The following is an 18,102-nucleotide window of genomic DNA, read 5'->3' as shown; positions in this document are numbered from 1 at the left end:
TCAGCTGACTCTAAGTAAGAGTCCATTGATTACCATCATCCAACATCAAAAAAGGTGGAAACAGGGGCCAGCCCAGTGGCATAGCAGTTAAGCGCGCATGCTCCGCTTCGGTGGCCCGGGGTTCACAGATTCAGATCCCAGATGCACACCGACGCACCGCTTGTCAAGCCATGCCGTGGCAGTGTCCCATATAAAGTAGAGAAAGATGGGCACGGATGTTAGCCCAGGGACAATCTTCCTCAACAAAAAGAGAAGGATTGGCAATGGATGTTAGCTCAGAGCCAGTCTTCCTCACAAAAAAAAAAGGTGGAAACAGGATAACAGTAAAGGATTCAAAGTCAGAAAGTTAATTGTGAAATCTTCAATAAATTATTAAATTTCTTTATTCCTATTGCCTCACATTCAAAATGAGATTCATGGCTCTGCTGTAAGGGACACAGTAAGAAGCAACTCAGATAAGTATGAAAGTATAAAATGAGAATTACTGTTGTTGTTCATGTAATCTTTTATATGAAGATAAGTCAAATAGTCATCTTAAAGTTCAAAGCTCAAATATTTAACTGCTTTTAATTTCTATAAAGTTTCAATCCAAGCAGGTGGTTAAAAGGCAAAATATAAGCAAAAAAAAAAGAACAAACCTCATCCTGAAAAGAATGATGTCTAGAAAAATATTATAAACAAAACAAAACAAAATTCTTAGGAAGTACAGACAGGAGTATGGCCAGACTAGAAATCTATTAAAGAAAATGATTCACACGTTTAGTCTGATGAAGAAGAGAAGGCCAATGGTGTCATGACAAGGCTTTGAGTACATGAAATATAATTTAAACTATGTCCACAAATTCTTTGATACTCTCTTCTAAAAATGGAGCTAATGCCTCTCCCCCTGAGTGAGGGATGATTAGTGATTTACTTCTAACAGATTAAGGTGGAAATGATGGTATGTGACTTCCAAGACTAGGTCATAAAAGGCATTACAGAATCCTCCTTGCTCTCTCATGGATCAACGGCTCTAGGAGAAACTCTAGGAGCTGCCATGTTGAAAGGACACCCAAGAAGCCCTATGGAGAGATCCACGTGGTAAGGAACTGAGGGCTCTTACCACCAGCCAGGGAGGAACTGAGGCCTTTTCCAACAGCCATCTGAGTAAGCCAGCTCAGAAGCAAATCACCCAGGCCCAGTCAAGCCTTCAGGTGTAATCTATAAATATTTCCCTTGAACTTGGGAGGGCCTATGTGACTGCCTCTGTGAATAAAAACAATAGGAAACGAAGCTGCCCAAATTCCAAGGCTAGGTTATAGAAAAATGCCATGAAGCTTCTGCTGGTTTCTCTTGGGACACTGACTCTGGGAGCCTTCAGCCACCATGTAAGAAGTCTGAGGGCACCATATGAAAAGACCACAAGGAGAAACCACACAGAGAAGAGACAGAGCCCTAGCTATTCTATCTCCCAGCTACGTAAGCCTTCTCAGCCCAGATGCCAGACATGTAAATAGAGCAGCCTTTAAGATGAGCCCGTCCCTAGCCACTATGTGACTGCAATTTCATAAAAGACCCTGATCTACTTGGCTAAGTCCAGTCAACCTCCAGAATTGGGAGAGATAAAAATAAATGACTGTTGTTGCTTTAAGCCACTAAGTTTTTAGGTGTTTTCTAAAGCAGCAAGAGATAACCAGAACACCCTATAAGCTTCAGATACATGTCACCTCCCTTGTGATCCCTTTCTTAATACCTCCCCCACTTCTCCAGCAAAATATTAGCATTGCCTTTCTTCAAGTTCTATAACATTTGTTTACAGAAGCCAGGTACTACCATCATATCCCCTGTTGCAGCATAATTATTTGCTTCCTCAGTCCTCTAAGATTCTAAACTCCCAGAGGGCAGCAGCTGTGTGTAACAGAACTTTGTAACCAAAACACCTAACACAGTGATATTACTTCACCTCTATCTGCTTCTATTTCCTCATCTGTAAAATGTGGCTAACAAGAGGTTGTTGTGCATAGTGAAAGAGCTAACATATAAAAAGAGTATAGAAGGGTGCTGGCACATGGTAGTCATTGACACATTAGCTATTTTTATTGTGAGCCACTCAGGTGGCTCACAATAAAAATATGTTGACAAAATGTAGATACTAGTCATATCTTTTGATGATACTGTGCTGAAGTGGTAATACAGATTCCACATTAAAGTTTGTGAAATAGAGGCGGCCAAGTTTAGATGGTTCCAAACATTAGAACTAAAATAGCTGCAATAAAGAAAAGAGGTCTAAATACCATGTGGTCTACATAAATGTGCTCTGTAGGACTGAAGAAGAATGTTCATCCCATTAAAAATTAATATAGCTTGCCAGGATCACTGATATTCTTGTTTCTATGTCAACATGTCACAAGGCCAAAAATGGACATTAATCCTAGTAGGTATACGGAAAGTGTAGATGGCATCCCTGACTGCTTCATTAGTGCCTATGGACTGGATCCTAATGAAATTCTTCCCTGATGATCAGAGTGCTTCAAAGTTTACAAAGCGCTGTTATATGCATTAACTCATTTGGGTCTTATAATTCAGCAAGTAAAGCAAGAGGGTATCGTTCCTATTTTCCAGACTCAGAAACTGGAGCTCAAGTCATTTAGCAAATGCATGGAACTGAATCCATACAAATATAGAAGACTGAACCAGTCTTCTGACCCCACACCCAATTTGGTCCCAGTCATCCAAGATGCCTCACGATGGATGACTGGCCCCAAGCACAGTGTCAGCACCTATCCAAGGCTGCTGCAAGTTCAAAGGAAATGATACTAATGCTATACTTTCAGACTAGAAAAGGACAACTGACACACTAAAGTTCACTAAAACTATAGAACTTAAGAATAAAAGTCTGATAATTAAGACTTTAAAACGTTAATAAATGTGTGTCCACTAAATATACTAAACATATATATATTTTTTAAAGCTCAAAATATAAATACAAATCCCCTTTACTTTTGAGCCTATGATATGTGGCTTAGACACGTACAACTTCAAACCACTGCTTATGAAACAAAACGGGCAACAACTGTTCTTGTGGAGATCAGCCTACGTCAAAAATACTAAAGAAAAGTATTAAAAGACTTTGGTAAATAGAACAGCATGGTTAAAGAAACATGAAATGTAGAGTCCGAAAGACTTTCCTTGAAAGCTATAGTCTATTTAACCCTGCTGTGCAAGATACTTAACTTCTCCGATCCTCAATTTCCCTCATAAAATGGCAAGAATATATCATTGTCTCTATTTAACAGAAGATGAAATGAGAGAATGTTTGTAAAAACTCCACCAAATAGTAAATGCACAAATTTTTCTAAAAAATTGTTCAAGTTCAAAAATATTACACCAAATTTGGACATTCAAGGTGAACAGGTAGGGCTGTGGCTTGCATTTAAGCTTTCTGGTTATAATCGGTAACCCTGACTTCTATTCTGACTTCACACCACTTCATGGCACCCTGAATAAGGCTATCCTCAGTTAAAGGACAGATGCTCCCAGCAATCAATATAGGTACATATTTTTTAACATGACAATCTTTCTAGAAAAGACAAATCCTTGCCCAAAAGCAGCTCTCCTGACACCTGCAAGCGTATGTTCTGATGTTTGTCTAGAATAATCAAGAATAACAGAAACCCTATTCTGCAGGTTACCATTCAAAACTTACCTGCTACTCTCAACAACTCAGCAAGGCCCAGAAGCTTGGAGGATTGTTTGTAGCATGTGGGCGACTGGCAAATACACTCCTTGATGAGGCCGATCCGATCAGAGCACAGTCTCACTGCAAAAGAAAGACATACTCAAGTCAGTCTCACTACAAAACAAAGACATACTCAAGACATGTAATCAGGGACATCACAAAAGGGTATCATGACCTTCCTAATTTAAGGCAACCAAACAAAATGAAAACTGTGTTAGTCTCCAGATCAATAAGAAGTAAAAGACACAATTTTTTAAAAAATTAAAATTATTGTTGCATCTGAATAATGTACAACATGGATCTTTTCTTTGTTACCAAATTTCTGAAACAGCAAATGAATTTCCATTCTGAAGCCAGGAAAAAGTGTCACCTTTCAAGTGCCGTGTCAGGCCTTAGGGAAAATTTTAAAGACGACAGTATTCATATTCGAAAACTTCACATACTTCCTGTTACACCAGTCCCTCACTCCTCACCTCACCTCCCCAAAATCCCTTCCATGTTCCAAACATCCATTTTCTATCTCCACCACATCACCCCAGTTTGGAGGGTAGGAGTCCTTGAAGTGCTCACTGTTCCAATTTATTAAGCTTTCTCCAAAAACAGCCCTAATCCTCTCACTAAGCTAGATGTTAGGAAAACAAAACATATCTGATCACACCAATTCATACTAATAGGTAATTAAGAACAGTTACAGGGGAAAAAACCTTTTATTTAAAGAGTATATGAATATGCTAGGAAGAAACGGTATCTATTTAGGGTGGAGGTGTCAACCTTTAAGAATCATGGTACTATTTGGGAGGCTGGGTCCCAATAAATACAACAATAATAACTATAATGATAGCAGCTGACATTAAATAAATATGACCTACATCCCAGGCACTGTTGTAGGTGCTTTATGTATATGAACCCTACAAGGCAGGTACTATTATCCTCAGGGGAAGAAACTGAGGGTGCAGACAGGTGAAACACTTTGGCTAACATCACTGAAAAGTGATGGGACCAGAATTCAACCCAGCTCCTTAAATGTTTTTCACACTTTCATTTCTTTATCCATTTCTAAATCTATGACTGTATCCCATATATCCTATGTTCTCCTAAAACTACTTCTGGTAGGTGGGAGGGGGTCCAGGAGTTGAGGAGATAAAGAGAGGTGGTGGTTTTTCCTTGGAATGGGCTCTGTTTTTGTAAGTTTTTATTATTACTTAATTTCAAACTTACAGAAAGGTTGCAAGAATGGTACAAAGAACTCCTTTATATTTTTTGCCAAGATTAACCAATTGTTAATAAGTTGCTCCATTCACACATGCACATGTGCAATAATGCATATGCACCTTCTGTCCCCCCCACATACATACATATATGCAAATATATATATGCATACAGATCTATTTTTTCTGAACCATCTGAGAATAAATTGCAAATATCATGTCCTTTTATTCCTAATACTTTAGTGTATATTGAGCTATTTTAGGATGGCTATTTATGTAACTGCTAGTAGTTACTGCTGTTGTGGCCCTTACTATAAAATACAGCCTTTATTATAAAGTATGAAGTAGATGTAGACTTCAGTTACTTACTTCACAATCCTGACAGCCAATATCTACATCTCAGTATAGCTTCTGTAGACTGTATTGTTCCCAGTATCTACTGCAATTATTCACATCACAAATACCAGACTCAGTGATATTAGGCTTGGCCATGTGACTTCTACAGGCAATGAAATCGGCATGAGTGGAAGTGACATATGCCACTTCTGAGCAAATGTTTAAGAGTCATCATGGGACTCCACCATTGATCTTTTCCCTCTGCAGTGAGAATGACATGTTCCATGGAGTGGTGGAGCAGACATGACTGTGAGCAAGAAATAAACTTGTTACTCTAAGCCACTGAGATTTTAGGGATTTTTACTACAGCACAGTGTAGCAAAAACTGATACAGTGTACTTTGAACTTTTCTATAACTTTTTTCAATCAAAAAAATTCGTTTTTTTCCTCGACATCTGCTACTGCTTTACGGGTTTTACTCCTACTATGTGTTTTAAGAAAATGTGTATCATTACTTCAATATGTCACATTCGATAATTATGAGAAAGGTACTTTCTACATGTTTCTAATTTGATTTTAAAGACAACACTTGGCATAGATAATATTGTCATTCTACATATGAAAAAACCTAGGGTTTTCATAGATCTTCTATGGCCTTGTTTAATGAATTCTTATATTCTTCTTAGAGAAGCTCTAGTTTTAGAAACTCTAGTAAGTTTATTTCCTTACTGTTACCACTCTCTTTCTACTAAAAAAAATCAAGGTGGAAAACTGAAACCACATATAGCCATGAATCATCATTTTCTCTAAAATTCCACTTAATGGAACACTCAAGTTTGGTTCTTTGTCTGCTTCTTGCCCTAAGCAAGGCATACTACTAATATTTCAAGTACGTTAAATAAATTTGGAGAGTAGAAATCTAATAGAGTGCAAATGCCATGTTCAAATGACTTGTTACTTTATGTTTTTTTTGAGCCTCTGGACAATCACTATATCAGTTCTCTTACTGCTTATCATAGGACATGCTAAATTATATTTCAAAATGTGATTTCTCAGTTAAATAAATTCAAGCCTTAGATGTTATTATCCGTCTATGAAGGCAAGGGATCTTTGACTCCTAAAATTCCTTTTCAAAATGGAATTAATGAATATGAAAACAATATGCATCTTTTACAGTACGTATCTTTTAATAGTTGAGGATTCCTCATTTTCCTGTGGATCTCACAAATATATCTCAAGTATGAAAAAAAAACAAAAACTACAAAACACACACACAACACACACAGGTCTCAGACATAAGAAGCATTTATTGACCATAAAAGCATAAAAAGAAACCATTATCATTTACAGCTACTTCTAAATCTATGCAACTGAAACAAAATACAGAAATAAATCGTATACCAAAACTGATGTAAATTTGAAACTCCCATCTATAATCCCTAATTTCTATTTTTATTTTTATCTAATAGCCTCACTGCTGTTACTAATGTTAATTCTTTCAATGTCATAACTTTGAACTTAAAACTATAAATTTATGATAAAATGTTGGCTTTATTTTTTCTTTGGGGTTTCCACTTAAGATTGCAATTGAAAAATGGGGCAGAGGGCAGGATCTATTGCTAATGAATTAAATGACCAAAGGTACTCTTTAGTTTAGAAAACTAAAAAGGAACATTGGTAAATTAATGCAAAATAAGTTAATAAGAGTATAACACTACATTGAAAACTCACCTTGCAAAGGCAGGATCTTTACCCCAAACTCCTCAAGACATCCAAGGGCTTGGATAAGATCTAGCTCCTCTTGAATGGCACTGGGTCTATCTGTGATCAGCTGTAAACAGCACCTAGGAGAAATAAGATAAATTTTTAAAAAGAAGAAGTAACATATGTTCAGCTAAGTTGCCTTTCTATATTCAACAACAAGAGATCCGACACATATTTATCCAATACCTACTACCTTCCAGGTATTCTGCTAGATGCTTTCTGTTATCTTACTTAATCCTCATAGCAAGACCATGAGATAGGCAAATATCATCATCTGCTTTTTAAGGAAGCCAAAATTGCAGCTCAGAGAGGTGAAGTCATATGCACAGGGTTAACGGACAGTATGTAATGGTATCGCAGTATGAAGCAAGATATGTTAACTCTGTGTTTAGTGCCCTTTTTACTGTTAACTCCAAAGGTAATGATTATATTAGAAAGAATAAAAAAACATAATTGAAATAATTTCCAGTTATTCTTCTAAGAAAAATAGCAACGTCTTCATTCAATCACAATTTTGTCTCCCAAAGGAAAAAATAATAATTTAAACCACACAATAGACATTTTTCTGATCAAAAAGAGAAAAATCAATTGGTAATGCACTCCTGAGATAAATACAGGAAAAAGCAATTTGCTAAACTAAGAATTTGTCATATCTATGGAGTATTTCAAGCAAATTTTTAAAAATCCAGAGAAAGGTCCTTAATAAATATTTTAATTAATGAATAAACTTATTTTCTGAAAGGTACATGTAGAAGAACATTGGGACACAAGACTAGAAAGACAGTTAGAGATCAGGCCATGAGCGCTAATGAACGCTAAAATCATGGATCATCAGATGAAGACATCTAGGCCCCAGGATGCACCTATATGACTGGGTGATAGATACAGGCCTAGCTTGCTCTTGCAAAACTGTAGAATTTAAATCAGATGAGCACTAACAAATACTGCTGATTCAAGTGTAAAAAGCACATAACCTCTTTGTGTATCTACCAAAATTCTAACTGCACTTTCCTTTGAACCCAGGAATTCCAGTTCTAGGAATTTATACTACAGATAGGCTTACACATGCCCAGCCATAATTATTGATGTTTACTACCACAGTGTTTTTAAAATAAAATACACTAAATCAGGAACTAATTAAATAAATTCTATAAATGTCAAACAATGGAATATTCTGCAACCATCAAAAAGGAATGAAACGAACCTATATATACTCATATGGAAAAACCTTCAATACAGATTGTAAATGTAAAAAACAAGATACAGAAAAGTATGTACAAGTAGTAAGCACTTATTTGCGATGTAAGAAAGGAGAGGGTAACATTTAATAAGCTATTTTGGAAGATACATAGGAAACTGACAAAAAAATAGCTAAGGGATAAAGTTGAAAAAATTAGAAGGAGGAAAGAGACTTTCTCAACATATATTCTTTTTGTATTGTTTGAATATTTTATCTTGTGGATGTATTGCTTCCTCAATCAAAAAAAAACAGTTAGGGCCGACCCTGTGGCTTAGCAGTTAAGTGCGCGCTCCGCCAGGGGCGGCCTGGGTTCAGATCCTGGGTGCGCGCTGACGCGCCGCTTCTCCGGCCGTGCTGAGGCCGTGTCCCACATACAGCAACTAGAAGGATGTGCAGCTATGACATACAACTATCTACTGGGGCCTTGGGGGAAAATAAATAAATAAATAAAAATTTTTTAAAAAAACAAAACAGTTAGTAAATAATTTAATGAGTAAGAATGTATGGGTTATTGTCTATAGAGAATACAACTATGAACATTTAATTACATCCTGGCTCATAGGTCGCAATCAGTTTGGTGCCACATTACACACATATGATATCTTTTTAAAATTAAGGTGTGTCCTTGTGGGAGAAAAAAGGATGGAATGAAAGGGAAATACAGGAAGCATAGTTTTTAAAATGATCTCTGAGAACACCTGCCAGAAAGATTTAGGTCAAACACAAGTCCCAGTTTCAAAGGCTATCTTATTTGATATTTTCATCATCTGAAATAGAAATACATCCCTTGGGAGAAAAGAAAAAAATCTAACCATTTTAAACAACTTTGTCAAGTTCAATAACACGGTTTGAGAAAACATGATTCTCTCTGTGATAAGATATCACTGGGGAAAAAAAGTTTTGCCAGAGTTGAAACAACTACTAGTCATTTCAGGGGAAAAATAAATCTAAAAAGCAATCACAATCATTACATCAAAATAAATTCCAAATGGGCCTACAATTTCAATGTAAAAATAAAACCAAAAGACAACAAAAAAGACAAACTATAAGAGAAAAGAATAACAATCAAATTTTTTAAAAATTCTGAATAGCAACTTGAAAGATAAATTACATATAATAAAAACTTGGCAACATAGTTAAAACATTTAAGACAGGCAAAGGGCAAATGTTCCTTACGCTAAAAAAGCTCCTAATAATCAAGAGTAAAAAGATGAACATTAAATTTCCAGTACAAGAGGCCAAGAGAGGAACTGAATTCACAGTTCAGAAATTTCCACCTGGAAGAGACTTTGAGCTTTATCATCTAATCACGTCCCCTGTCCCTAAAGAGAGCAGAAGACATGTGAAGGATACAGCCATCACCTAAATGTGCTGAAAATTTCCAGAACTCGAATTTGCAGGCTACCACATGAATCTCTTCCACCAAAAAGAGGTACAACCTTGCAGATAATCAGCAAGCATGACTGTGGGAAAACATGCTAGAGAACAAGGGTCACAAGGAAGTTGATGAATATTTATAACATAATTAAGTTTTCTTTCTATTTTCAAGCAATAAATAACTACGCCCATACAATACAGTCAATCCTTACTTGTGATAATATATTGTGTCAAGTAAAGAATAAAACCAACAATGGAGTTTGTGTCTTCTGACTTCCCTCCCTGCTATGGAAGAATACAGAGTTACTCCACCTGGCCAGATCCATGCAGCTATCAGTGAGACTGGTGGAAGAATTGAAGTACTCTCTGCTGGCAGCCAAAACCAAGTCAATACTTTTTTTGTAACTGACCCTGTACTGGGTTTTCCCTTTATGGGCTACACTAGCTGGTGGATTTACTGAACAAGCACTGCAGTGCATCATCTGCCCAGCCAGGTGGATATTTTCAAGGCGACTGGAACACAGAAGGCTTTCTGCAAATATCTGGGAAAAAGAAAAAACTAGAATTAGTGCTTAAAGAGGGAGGATTCAGTTCTCAACAAAATGAAGGCTCTGATAGCCAAACAAAATAAAGTGAAAATACATCCATCCTAGAGGTAGAGGTTACACAACATTGTATATGTACTAAAAGACAATGAAGTACACGTTAAAATGGTTAATTTTATGTTATGTGAATTTTACCTCAATAAAATAAAAATCCATCTTTTAGGAAGAAGAAGTAATAATTTAACTGAACAAACCAATATTAAGCATAATATTTTAATGTGTTACAATGAATAGTTGAGTAAAATATCTAAAATTCATACTCATTAAAAACAAGAATTCGTTAGACATACCGTTCCACACTCTACAGGGCCCATTCTGCTTAAACTATTTATAATCATTTCAATTTTTTAAAAGAAAATCTTTGAATATGATACATATGATTCATGACTGCTTAAAGCATCTAAATTCAGTCTTACAAACTAAAGAGCCAAGCTGCAAATGTTTATACTTATACCTCGTCATTAAAATTATAATATATCATATAGCACTGAGGTTTTTTCCAATATGTGAATTAAAAACTATTTAAATAAAACAAGAGCCACTGATGGAGGTATCTGTGCAAATATCATTGTATTCCATAAGCAACTAATAGCATCAATTAACATAAAGTTTATTCTATAATTGAGATTATTTACTTACTCCAGAAAAGTCTTACACAAAGAGATCCTTTTAAACCTACAGTAATAATGTCAGTATATAATTAGTACAAGAACTTCCCCAAGAGTGCTCTTCCCTATCATGCCACTATTGGATGAGGATAGCACAGAAATAGAAGCAAAAGATGAAAAAAGAAGATTTCATGGAGAAGCAAAAGTTTCCTTATAGTTAAGAAGACTATCTGATTTTCATAAGATCCCCTTATGTTCACTTGTTTCTAGGCATCTGGGGAAGGTATTTTTAGACAAGCCTTTATTGAAATGACTGATATGGATAAAATTACCAATATCTATGAGGGATCTGCTATAAAATACATATTATGTCAGAAAGCAAATTATCAATGAGCAACCCTAATCACTTACACCTGACAGGTGAAAATGGCTTACTTCAAGTGACCCAAATGACTTCGATGTAACAGTTTCTCTACTCCTTTGGTTTATTCAAGTAAGCCATAAAGAGTCAATGCTCAATATTGAAAAATACAATTCACTCATTCTACTTAAAAGGTTTTGCTAAAATGAACAGTATAGATTTCTGCTCTACAAGCTCTACAGAAATCTTTAACATTTTCAAAATTGTGCCATTGAGCTTTCAAATTATTTTTCCAAGGACAGCAAAATCTAATATAACGGCCAAAAGTCAGTAAGACGATATAGCATAACTTGCAAGATACTAAAATAACATTTAAAAATGTAAGTTTGCCAAATCTATATTACCTTCTTCTAGAACCATTTCAAAACTGTTATAATATGCTTTCAAATATTTTCTCAAAGGAGAGAGACTAATGGCCAGAGGTCATTAAAATATCAAAGCCTAATAAAAAGGTGTTAAAATACAACAAAAGCAATTTAATATGTCAAGTTGTTATGACAGATTACACAGGAGCTAGTTCAAGTGTAATATACTTATTGCCAATTTTTCAATCAGAATCAGAAAGAGAAAAATACCAAAATAATGCCGTTCCAACTCAAAAACACTTCAGACATACTAACGACAGGTTTTGGACCCCATGTGCATACAGATTATTTTCTCCTGGAAATGGACTTCAAGTGTCACTTTAGATACAAAAGAGGAAGTTACTGGCAGTTGTACACGGTCTGAGACTGTAATCATCAATGTAAACTTCACATTCATTCAAGCATTTAAAAACCTAAAGTTCAAATATAAAACCCTTCTTTTCTCAACAGTCTATACTAGTGCTCTCTTGTTAAAATCCCCTTGAACTAAAATACCAACCAGTTTCACAAAACAGACACCTATTTTTATAACCCTCATTTTATCAATGGGTCCTGCTTTGCAATGTGAGAGCAGAGCAACACAAGAAATTCTCTATACAATTTTATGTCTGGCTTATTTTAGAGGAAAATTAAAATGGAAACCCTCTTTTAGACTATCTCATTAAAAACGGGTTAGTTGGATCATTTTTCCATACAAACCCTGAGTAATTTGGTAGTATTACACATACCTTCCAAAATGGTGATTAAATCCCCCTGGGTTACACTTCTAATCAATTAACAACCATTTCTTAAGTATCTTTTATGTTCCAGACATAACATGCTCTCGGGGATATGAAGATAAACACGACACAATAACGCCTACATAGGAGCTCATGACCAAGTGGAAGAAACGCACACAGAAACAAGTAACTGCATTTTAAAGAAAGGCTGTAACAGAGACAAGTCACATAGGACAAAGGAAGGATGCTAGAGGGCAGAATTAGTGAGCTGAGTCCTGAAAATTATCAACAATTTTCTTTTTTTTTTTAATTCACCCTTTTATTTTTTTTTTATTTTTTATTTTTTTTGTGAGGAAGATCAGCCCTGAGCTAACATCCGTGCTAATCCTCCTCTTTTTGCTGAGGAAGACAGGCTCTGAGCTAACATCTATTGCCAATCCTCCTCCTTTTTTTCCCCAAAGCCCCAGTGGACAGCTGCATGTCATAGTTGTACATCCTTCTAGTTGCTGTATGTGGGACGTGGCCTCAGCATGACCGGAGAAGTGGTGCGTCGGTGCGCGCCCGGGATCTGAACCCGGGCTGCCAGTGGCGGAGCGCACGCACTTAACCGCCAAGCCACGGGGCCGGCCCTGTTGGCAATTTTCAAATAGAGGAAAGAAGAATGTATCCGGGCAAAGGGAAAAATGTATGCAAAGTCACAGAACCATGAAACAGCACCGTGTGTGGAAAGATTCATGACAGATTGGATGGAACTACTGGAGCACAGGACACATGGTGGAGAGTATGAAGGGTGAGAGGAAACAGGGAGGCTGGAACCTGCTGTGGCTGTCTATGCCATGCTAGGAGGTACGGATACTTTCTGATTATTGATATGGAACAAGCAGCAAATTTTAAGAAGGGGAGTGTCATGAAAAGGTCTGTTTTAGAATATTCTGAATCTATAAATTAGAAAGAGATATGGAAGTAGAGAGACAAGTTAGAGGATTATTGCAATTTAACAGAGTTGAAGATAGGATAGATTTGAAAGATTTTTCTCAGATATATAAGTTTTAGTGACCAGCAAAACTATGGAAGTGAGGGAGTCAAGTATGATTTAGAGTTTTCTAGCTGAGGATTAACCCACTAAATAAATAGCGTTGCAATGAACAAAGATAGAGAAGATAGGAGGTTAGGTATGAAAGTACTCAAACTATAAAGCGTTACTCAATTACCAGCTACTATTCAATCGTATTACTTATGGTAAAGCTTATGGTCATCACCTTTGTGTTCAATAAACAAATTATAACAACCAAAATTTCTAAATTAAAAAAACAATTTACATATGTAGAGTTACCTCATAGCAAGCATCAGAATCTAGACATGTGTAAACATTCTGCTGCATAGTTAACATGTCCTGCAGCAACATTCTCCAATGAGACTCACTGACAGGAGGCTGCCTGGAAAAAAAAAGGAGGAGAAGAAAATAATTCATGAAATCTCTCTCTTCAATTGGCCAAAAGTAAACAAAATTGGAACCACCAATCTGTATGCCACACAAGCTTTCAAATGATCAATAGGAATATATCTCATTTGAATTTCCAGGAAAATATCTAGATTAAAGATAGAGGGAAAGCTGGGCAGCTACGCATCAATGCTAGAGATGCTGTCAAAGCTGCCTCTGTCACAGGCTGCCTAGACACAAAACTGGAATCGCGTTAAATGGTAGTGGCAAAGGTAAACAAGCTATGAGTTTCTACGGTAAAATAAAGCACAGTAAGATAAGCAGCTGGGATACAGCAGAAAAGGCACTTGAGACAGGAGAATTCATTTCAAATTCCATCTTCCTCACTCTGCAACCCCCAGCAGGGGATCTTCTTAACTTCAGCTACGCATGCAGACCTATAGTGTCAGTGTCAGTGTAGAGGCTGGGAGCCCCAGCTTGCCAGCAGAGGAGCCTCAGTTGTTCCTTTCATTGGGAGTCCTCGAGCAGTCCACAGAGCAACTGACAGAGCACTGCAGGGGTTTATGTTCTTCGCAGGTGACAGCCCAGGTGCAAGAAGACAGAGCCTCATAGGGTAGTTGCTCTGTCTGGCTTAGGAAGAAGCTACACACCCCACAAGAGACAATGTCTTTTGTAACAATTCCAAAGGCACAGTTTTCAAAGTCCCCTCAAGGATAGCCGTGACCACACATAGGAAAGCCCAAAGCATAAAGCCCCTACCATGTTTTCTAGTCCATTTACAGCTCCCCCAGGTCAGAGGCAATTTCCCCATCAGGGATTAGTTTTATACAAGCAGTGAGGCCTGTGCAATCTAGTTGATCAAATACCATTTTATGTTGGTATCCAGGGTTACAGAGTTAGAGAATTAACAGTTCAGATTCTCCTGCAGCAGGGAAAAGGGTTTTGTTAACAATTTCACCCAAAGTTACATATTAGTTGCATGATCGTGAGCAAGTTATTTAATATTCTTGCATTTCAGTTTTCTCACTTAAAACCCATGTTAGAGAGAGATAAGGAATGGATGAGATTAATTTTGATAAAACATAGGCATTGAAGCAAGATGCTTCTAAGTATAAAAACAATGTCAATTACCTGTATGAATTTGAATACGTTTCTTAATTTCGCTGAACTGCAGATTCCATTTTTCTATATTGTGAGGATTAACTGAAACTAAAATGTCTGAAAAGACACTCCCTGATCATTTTTCTGCTATAAAATAGCACTCAATAAATATGAATACATGACTCTGAAAGTTACAAACACCTTCTGTTGGCTTTTCTATAGTCACATACACGATTACTAAGTCTAGTAGGAGGGAGAATGTGCTGTAATTCTCTCTGCCACTCTCAAAAGTTCATATTTGTTGACTACAAATGAGTTTGGAATCATCATTTATGTTTACTGTCTACTCTTCAAGTTCTATATAATCATGAATTTCATTGCTCGAAAAGGGCAGGTTTTGTTTTGTTTTCTGTTTGTCAAATACCAACTGGATGTTTCTTTTTCATGCATATTTTTCTTTTTTATGCGTTAAAAACAGGGCAAATAGACTGTGTATAATAGTAGTGCTATGGAAAAAGTATGTATTTGAGACCGTTCCTGTGAAAATTCTAGTCTTCAGGAATTTTTTCACCTAAAATTTTTAATAAGCGTATGCTTCATTTGCTTACAGTATTTTATATTTACTACACAGAATGAACAATTACTTCTATCCCATATGCAATAAAGTACCAAAAAAAAAACATATTTTTTTCCCCAGCATACAGAGACACAAAACAGATATATTTGCAAGTCTTCCAGGATAATCCCTGAAATGTTTCCATTAGTTAGACATTGGTAGGTGAACTCTTTGGGGGGGATTCAAAGAATCAAAGGGCTCTGTCAGAGCCCTGCAAGCTCTGGCTTGCAGGCAGAGAAGTAGCAAAATGTTTGATGAAGTGAGAGTCCACCTTGCACCAGTCTGATGAAATCAGACCTAGGCATTGTCTGGCTGAATTCAAGTTCTCATGGCCCAGCTGTTCTTCTGGAAACCATCGACACTGGGACAGATGATGATAATGTTTTCTCACACACGGCTAGCCATTAAGCACAGGTTCTAATTAAAATAAACTATAAGACATTATTTACAATGGTCTTTTCAGAATACATTCAGTAAATAAGAAACAAGAGTACAACTTGAAGGCACTATACAAGAGGTTTGCAAATTAACAGAGAGATCCCTGAATACAAACGTGATGTATCAGTTACAGCTTTGGAATGGAGGTATACTTTCCAAGGAGAAATAGTGTTGCACTAAAGATGGTAAAAACTTGAATTGTGACAGATACGATGAAATCTGCCACCAGTTAAGATACGCATAAGAATATTCTATAGGTGCTCAAGGCCAAGCCATGGTAGCATACATGAAATAATTAAGATTTATTACAAGTTGACTACTTTGAAAAAAGAGGTCACATTCTTTTACATATTCACAGTTAGAAAGCCATGAGTAGAAATTAACTTCAAGGACTTCAGAAATATTTGAGGGGCCCAATGGAAAGATAGTAGGTTATCTAGCAGCAACAGCAAGGCTTTCTTACTGAAGAGTAGGTTCTAGAGTAGAGTCAGCATGATTGGAAATATTGACCATTCGTTTACAGTTGTAAAGAAATCTTAAGACTTAAGTTGTCAAAACCTTCAAAGTTGTTCATTCAATAACTACTGAGAGAGGGCCACTGAAATGTTAGGTCACATATTAAATATATGGTGACTATAATACTTGCCCTGGAAAAGCTTATGATCTACAAGGGAACATAAGGCACATATGTCAATAACTATAGTACACTGTTGAAAGAGACAGAGATAGAGAGAAAAGAAGATACAAAATGCCAAAGGATTTCTTAGGAAGGAGAGTCCCTTGAACAAGCCAATACTGACTGCATTACATAAGCAGTTTACCACTATCAGCTGGGGCTCAGTATTTCTGGAGTCATCTAGGAGGTGTAGATTTATTCATCTACCATCTCATGGCTGTTATTGTTTGAGGGCAGGTCTGATGGGTGTAAACTCCCTTACAATCCCAGCGTAACTAAAGGGCACCTGGCAGCTTGGCTCTCTCCAGCTCAGATCTTGACAGAAAGACCCAACTTAAATGCTGCCTGCAAAAAACACACTTCAAATACCAAAACACAAAGTAATTAAAAGTAAAAGGTATACCATACTATATACCAAAGATATATCATGCTAACACCCAATAAAAAGAAAGAGAGAGAAAAATAAATAAAAGGCACACACACTGGAAAGAAAGAAATAAAGCTGTCTCTATTCGCAGATGACACGATCTTGTATATAGAAAATCCTATGGAATCTGCAAAAAAACAAAACCTAGTGGAGCTAGTAAATGAGTCCAGCAAGGTTGGAAGATACAAGATCAATATATCAAAATTCAATTGTACTTCTACACACTAGAAATGAACAATCCAAAAATGTAATTAAGAAAACAATTCCACTTATAGTAACACCAAAAAGAATAAAATACTTATAAATAAACTTAAAACAAAATAAGTACAAGACTTGTACACTGAAAACTACAAAGATCACTGAAAGAAATTAAAGCAGACCTAAGTAAATGGAAAGACATCCTGTGTTCATTGATTGGAAGACTTAACACAGATTTAAAATAGCAATACTCTCCAAATTGTAGATTCAACATAATCCCTATCAAAATCCCAAAAGTTGTTGCAGAAACTGACAAACTGATTCTAAAATTCATATGAAAATGCAGAGGCCCTAGAAAAAACAAAATAACTTTGAAAAAGAAAACCAAAGTTGGGAGACTAATACCCTCAAATTTTAAGACTTACTATAAATCTACAATAATCAATGCAGTATGATATTAGAGGAAACACAAACAAATAGATCAACAAAACAGAATAAAGAATCCAAAAATATACCCCCACATGTATGGAAAACTGATTTTCAACAAAGATGCAAATGCAGTTCAGTACAGAAGGGATAATCTTTTGAACAGCAGGTGCTAGAATATTTAGATATGAAAAAAAAATTGATCTATTCCTTGAACAATTAACAAAAATGAACTCTCAAAATGGGCCATGGACCTAATCGTAAAATGCAAAACTATAAAATTTGGCTAGAAATAGTAGGAAGAAATCTCTGTGACAAATTTTCTTAATATGATATCAAAAGCACAATCAAAAAAGAACAAATTGATGAATTGGACTTCAAAATTTAAAAAGTATGCTCTTTTCAAAAGACACAGGAA

General features: G+C 36.2%; 1 protein-coding gene across 1 annotated transcript in view; it reads right to left on the bottom strand.

Annotated features, from left to right (window-relative positions):
• Positions 1-18,102, bottom strand: part of NBAS (NBAS subunit of NRZ tethering complex) — a 328,999-nt gene that overhangs the window by 155,217 nt on the left and 155,680 nt on the right. The window contains exons 29-32 of the mRNA XM_058551762.1: positions 13,695-13,797; positions 9,956-10,185; positions 6,994-7,106; positions 3,686-3,799 (exon numbers count right to left, since the gene is read on the bottom strand). Coding sequence (XP_058407745.1) covers positions 3,686-3,799; positions 6,994-7,106; positions 9,956-10,185; positions 13,695-13,797 — 560 coding nt within the window. The remainder of the gene's footprint in view (positions 1-3,685; positions 3,800-6,993; positions 7,107-9,955; positions 10,186-13,694; positions 13,798-18,102) is intronic.

Source organism: Diceros bicornis, chromosome 12 (assembly GCF_020826845.1).
Source record: "Diceros bicornis minor isolate mBicDic1 chromosome 12, mDicBic1.mat.cur, whole genome shotgun sequence".
Lineage (NCBI taxonomy): Eukaryota > Metazoa > Chordata > Mammalia > Perissodactyla > Rhinocerotidae > Diceros > Diceros bicornis.
This window is presented reverse-complemented; position numbering and strand designations above follow the sequence as displayed.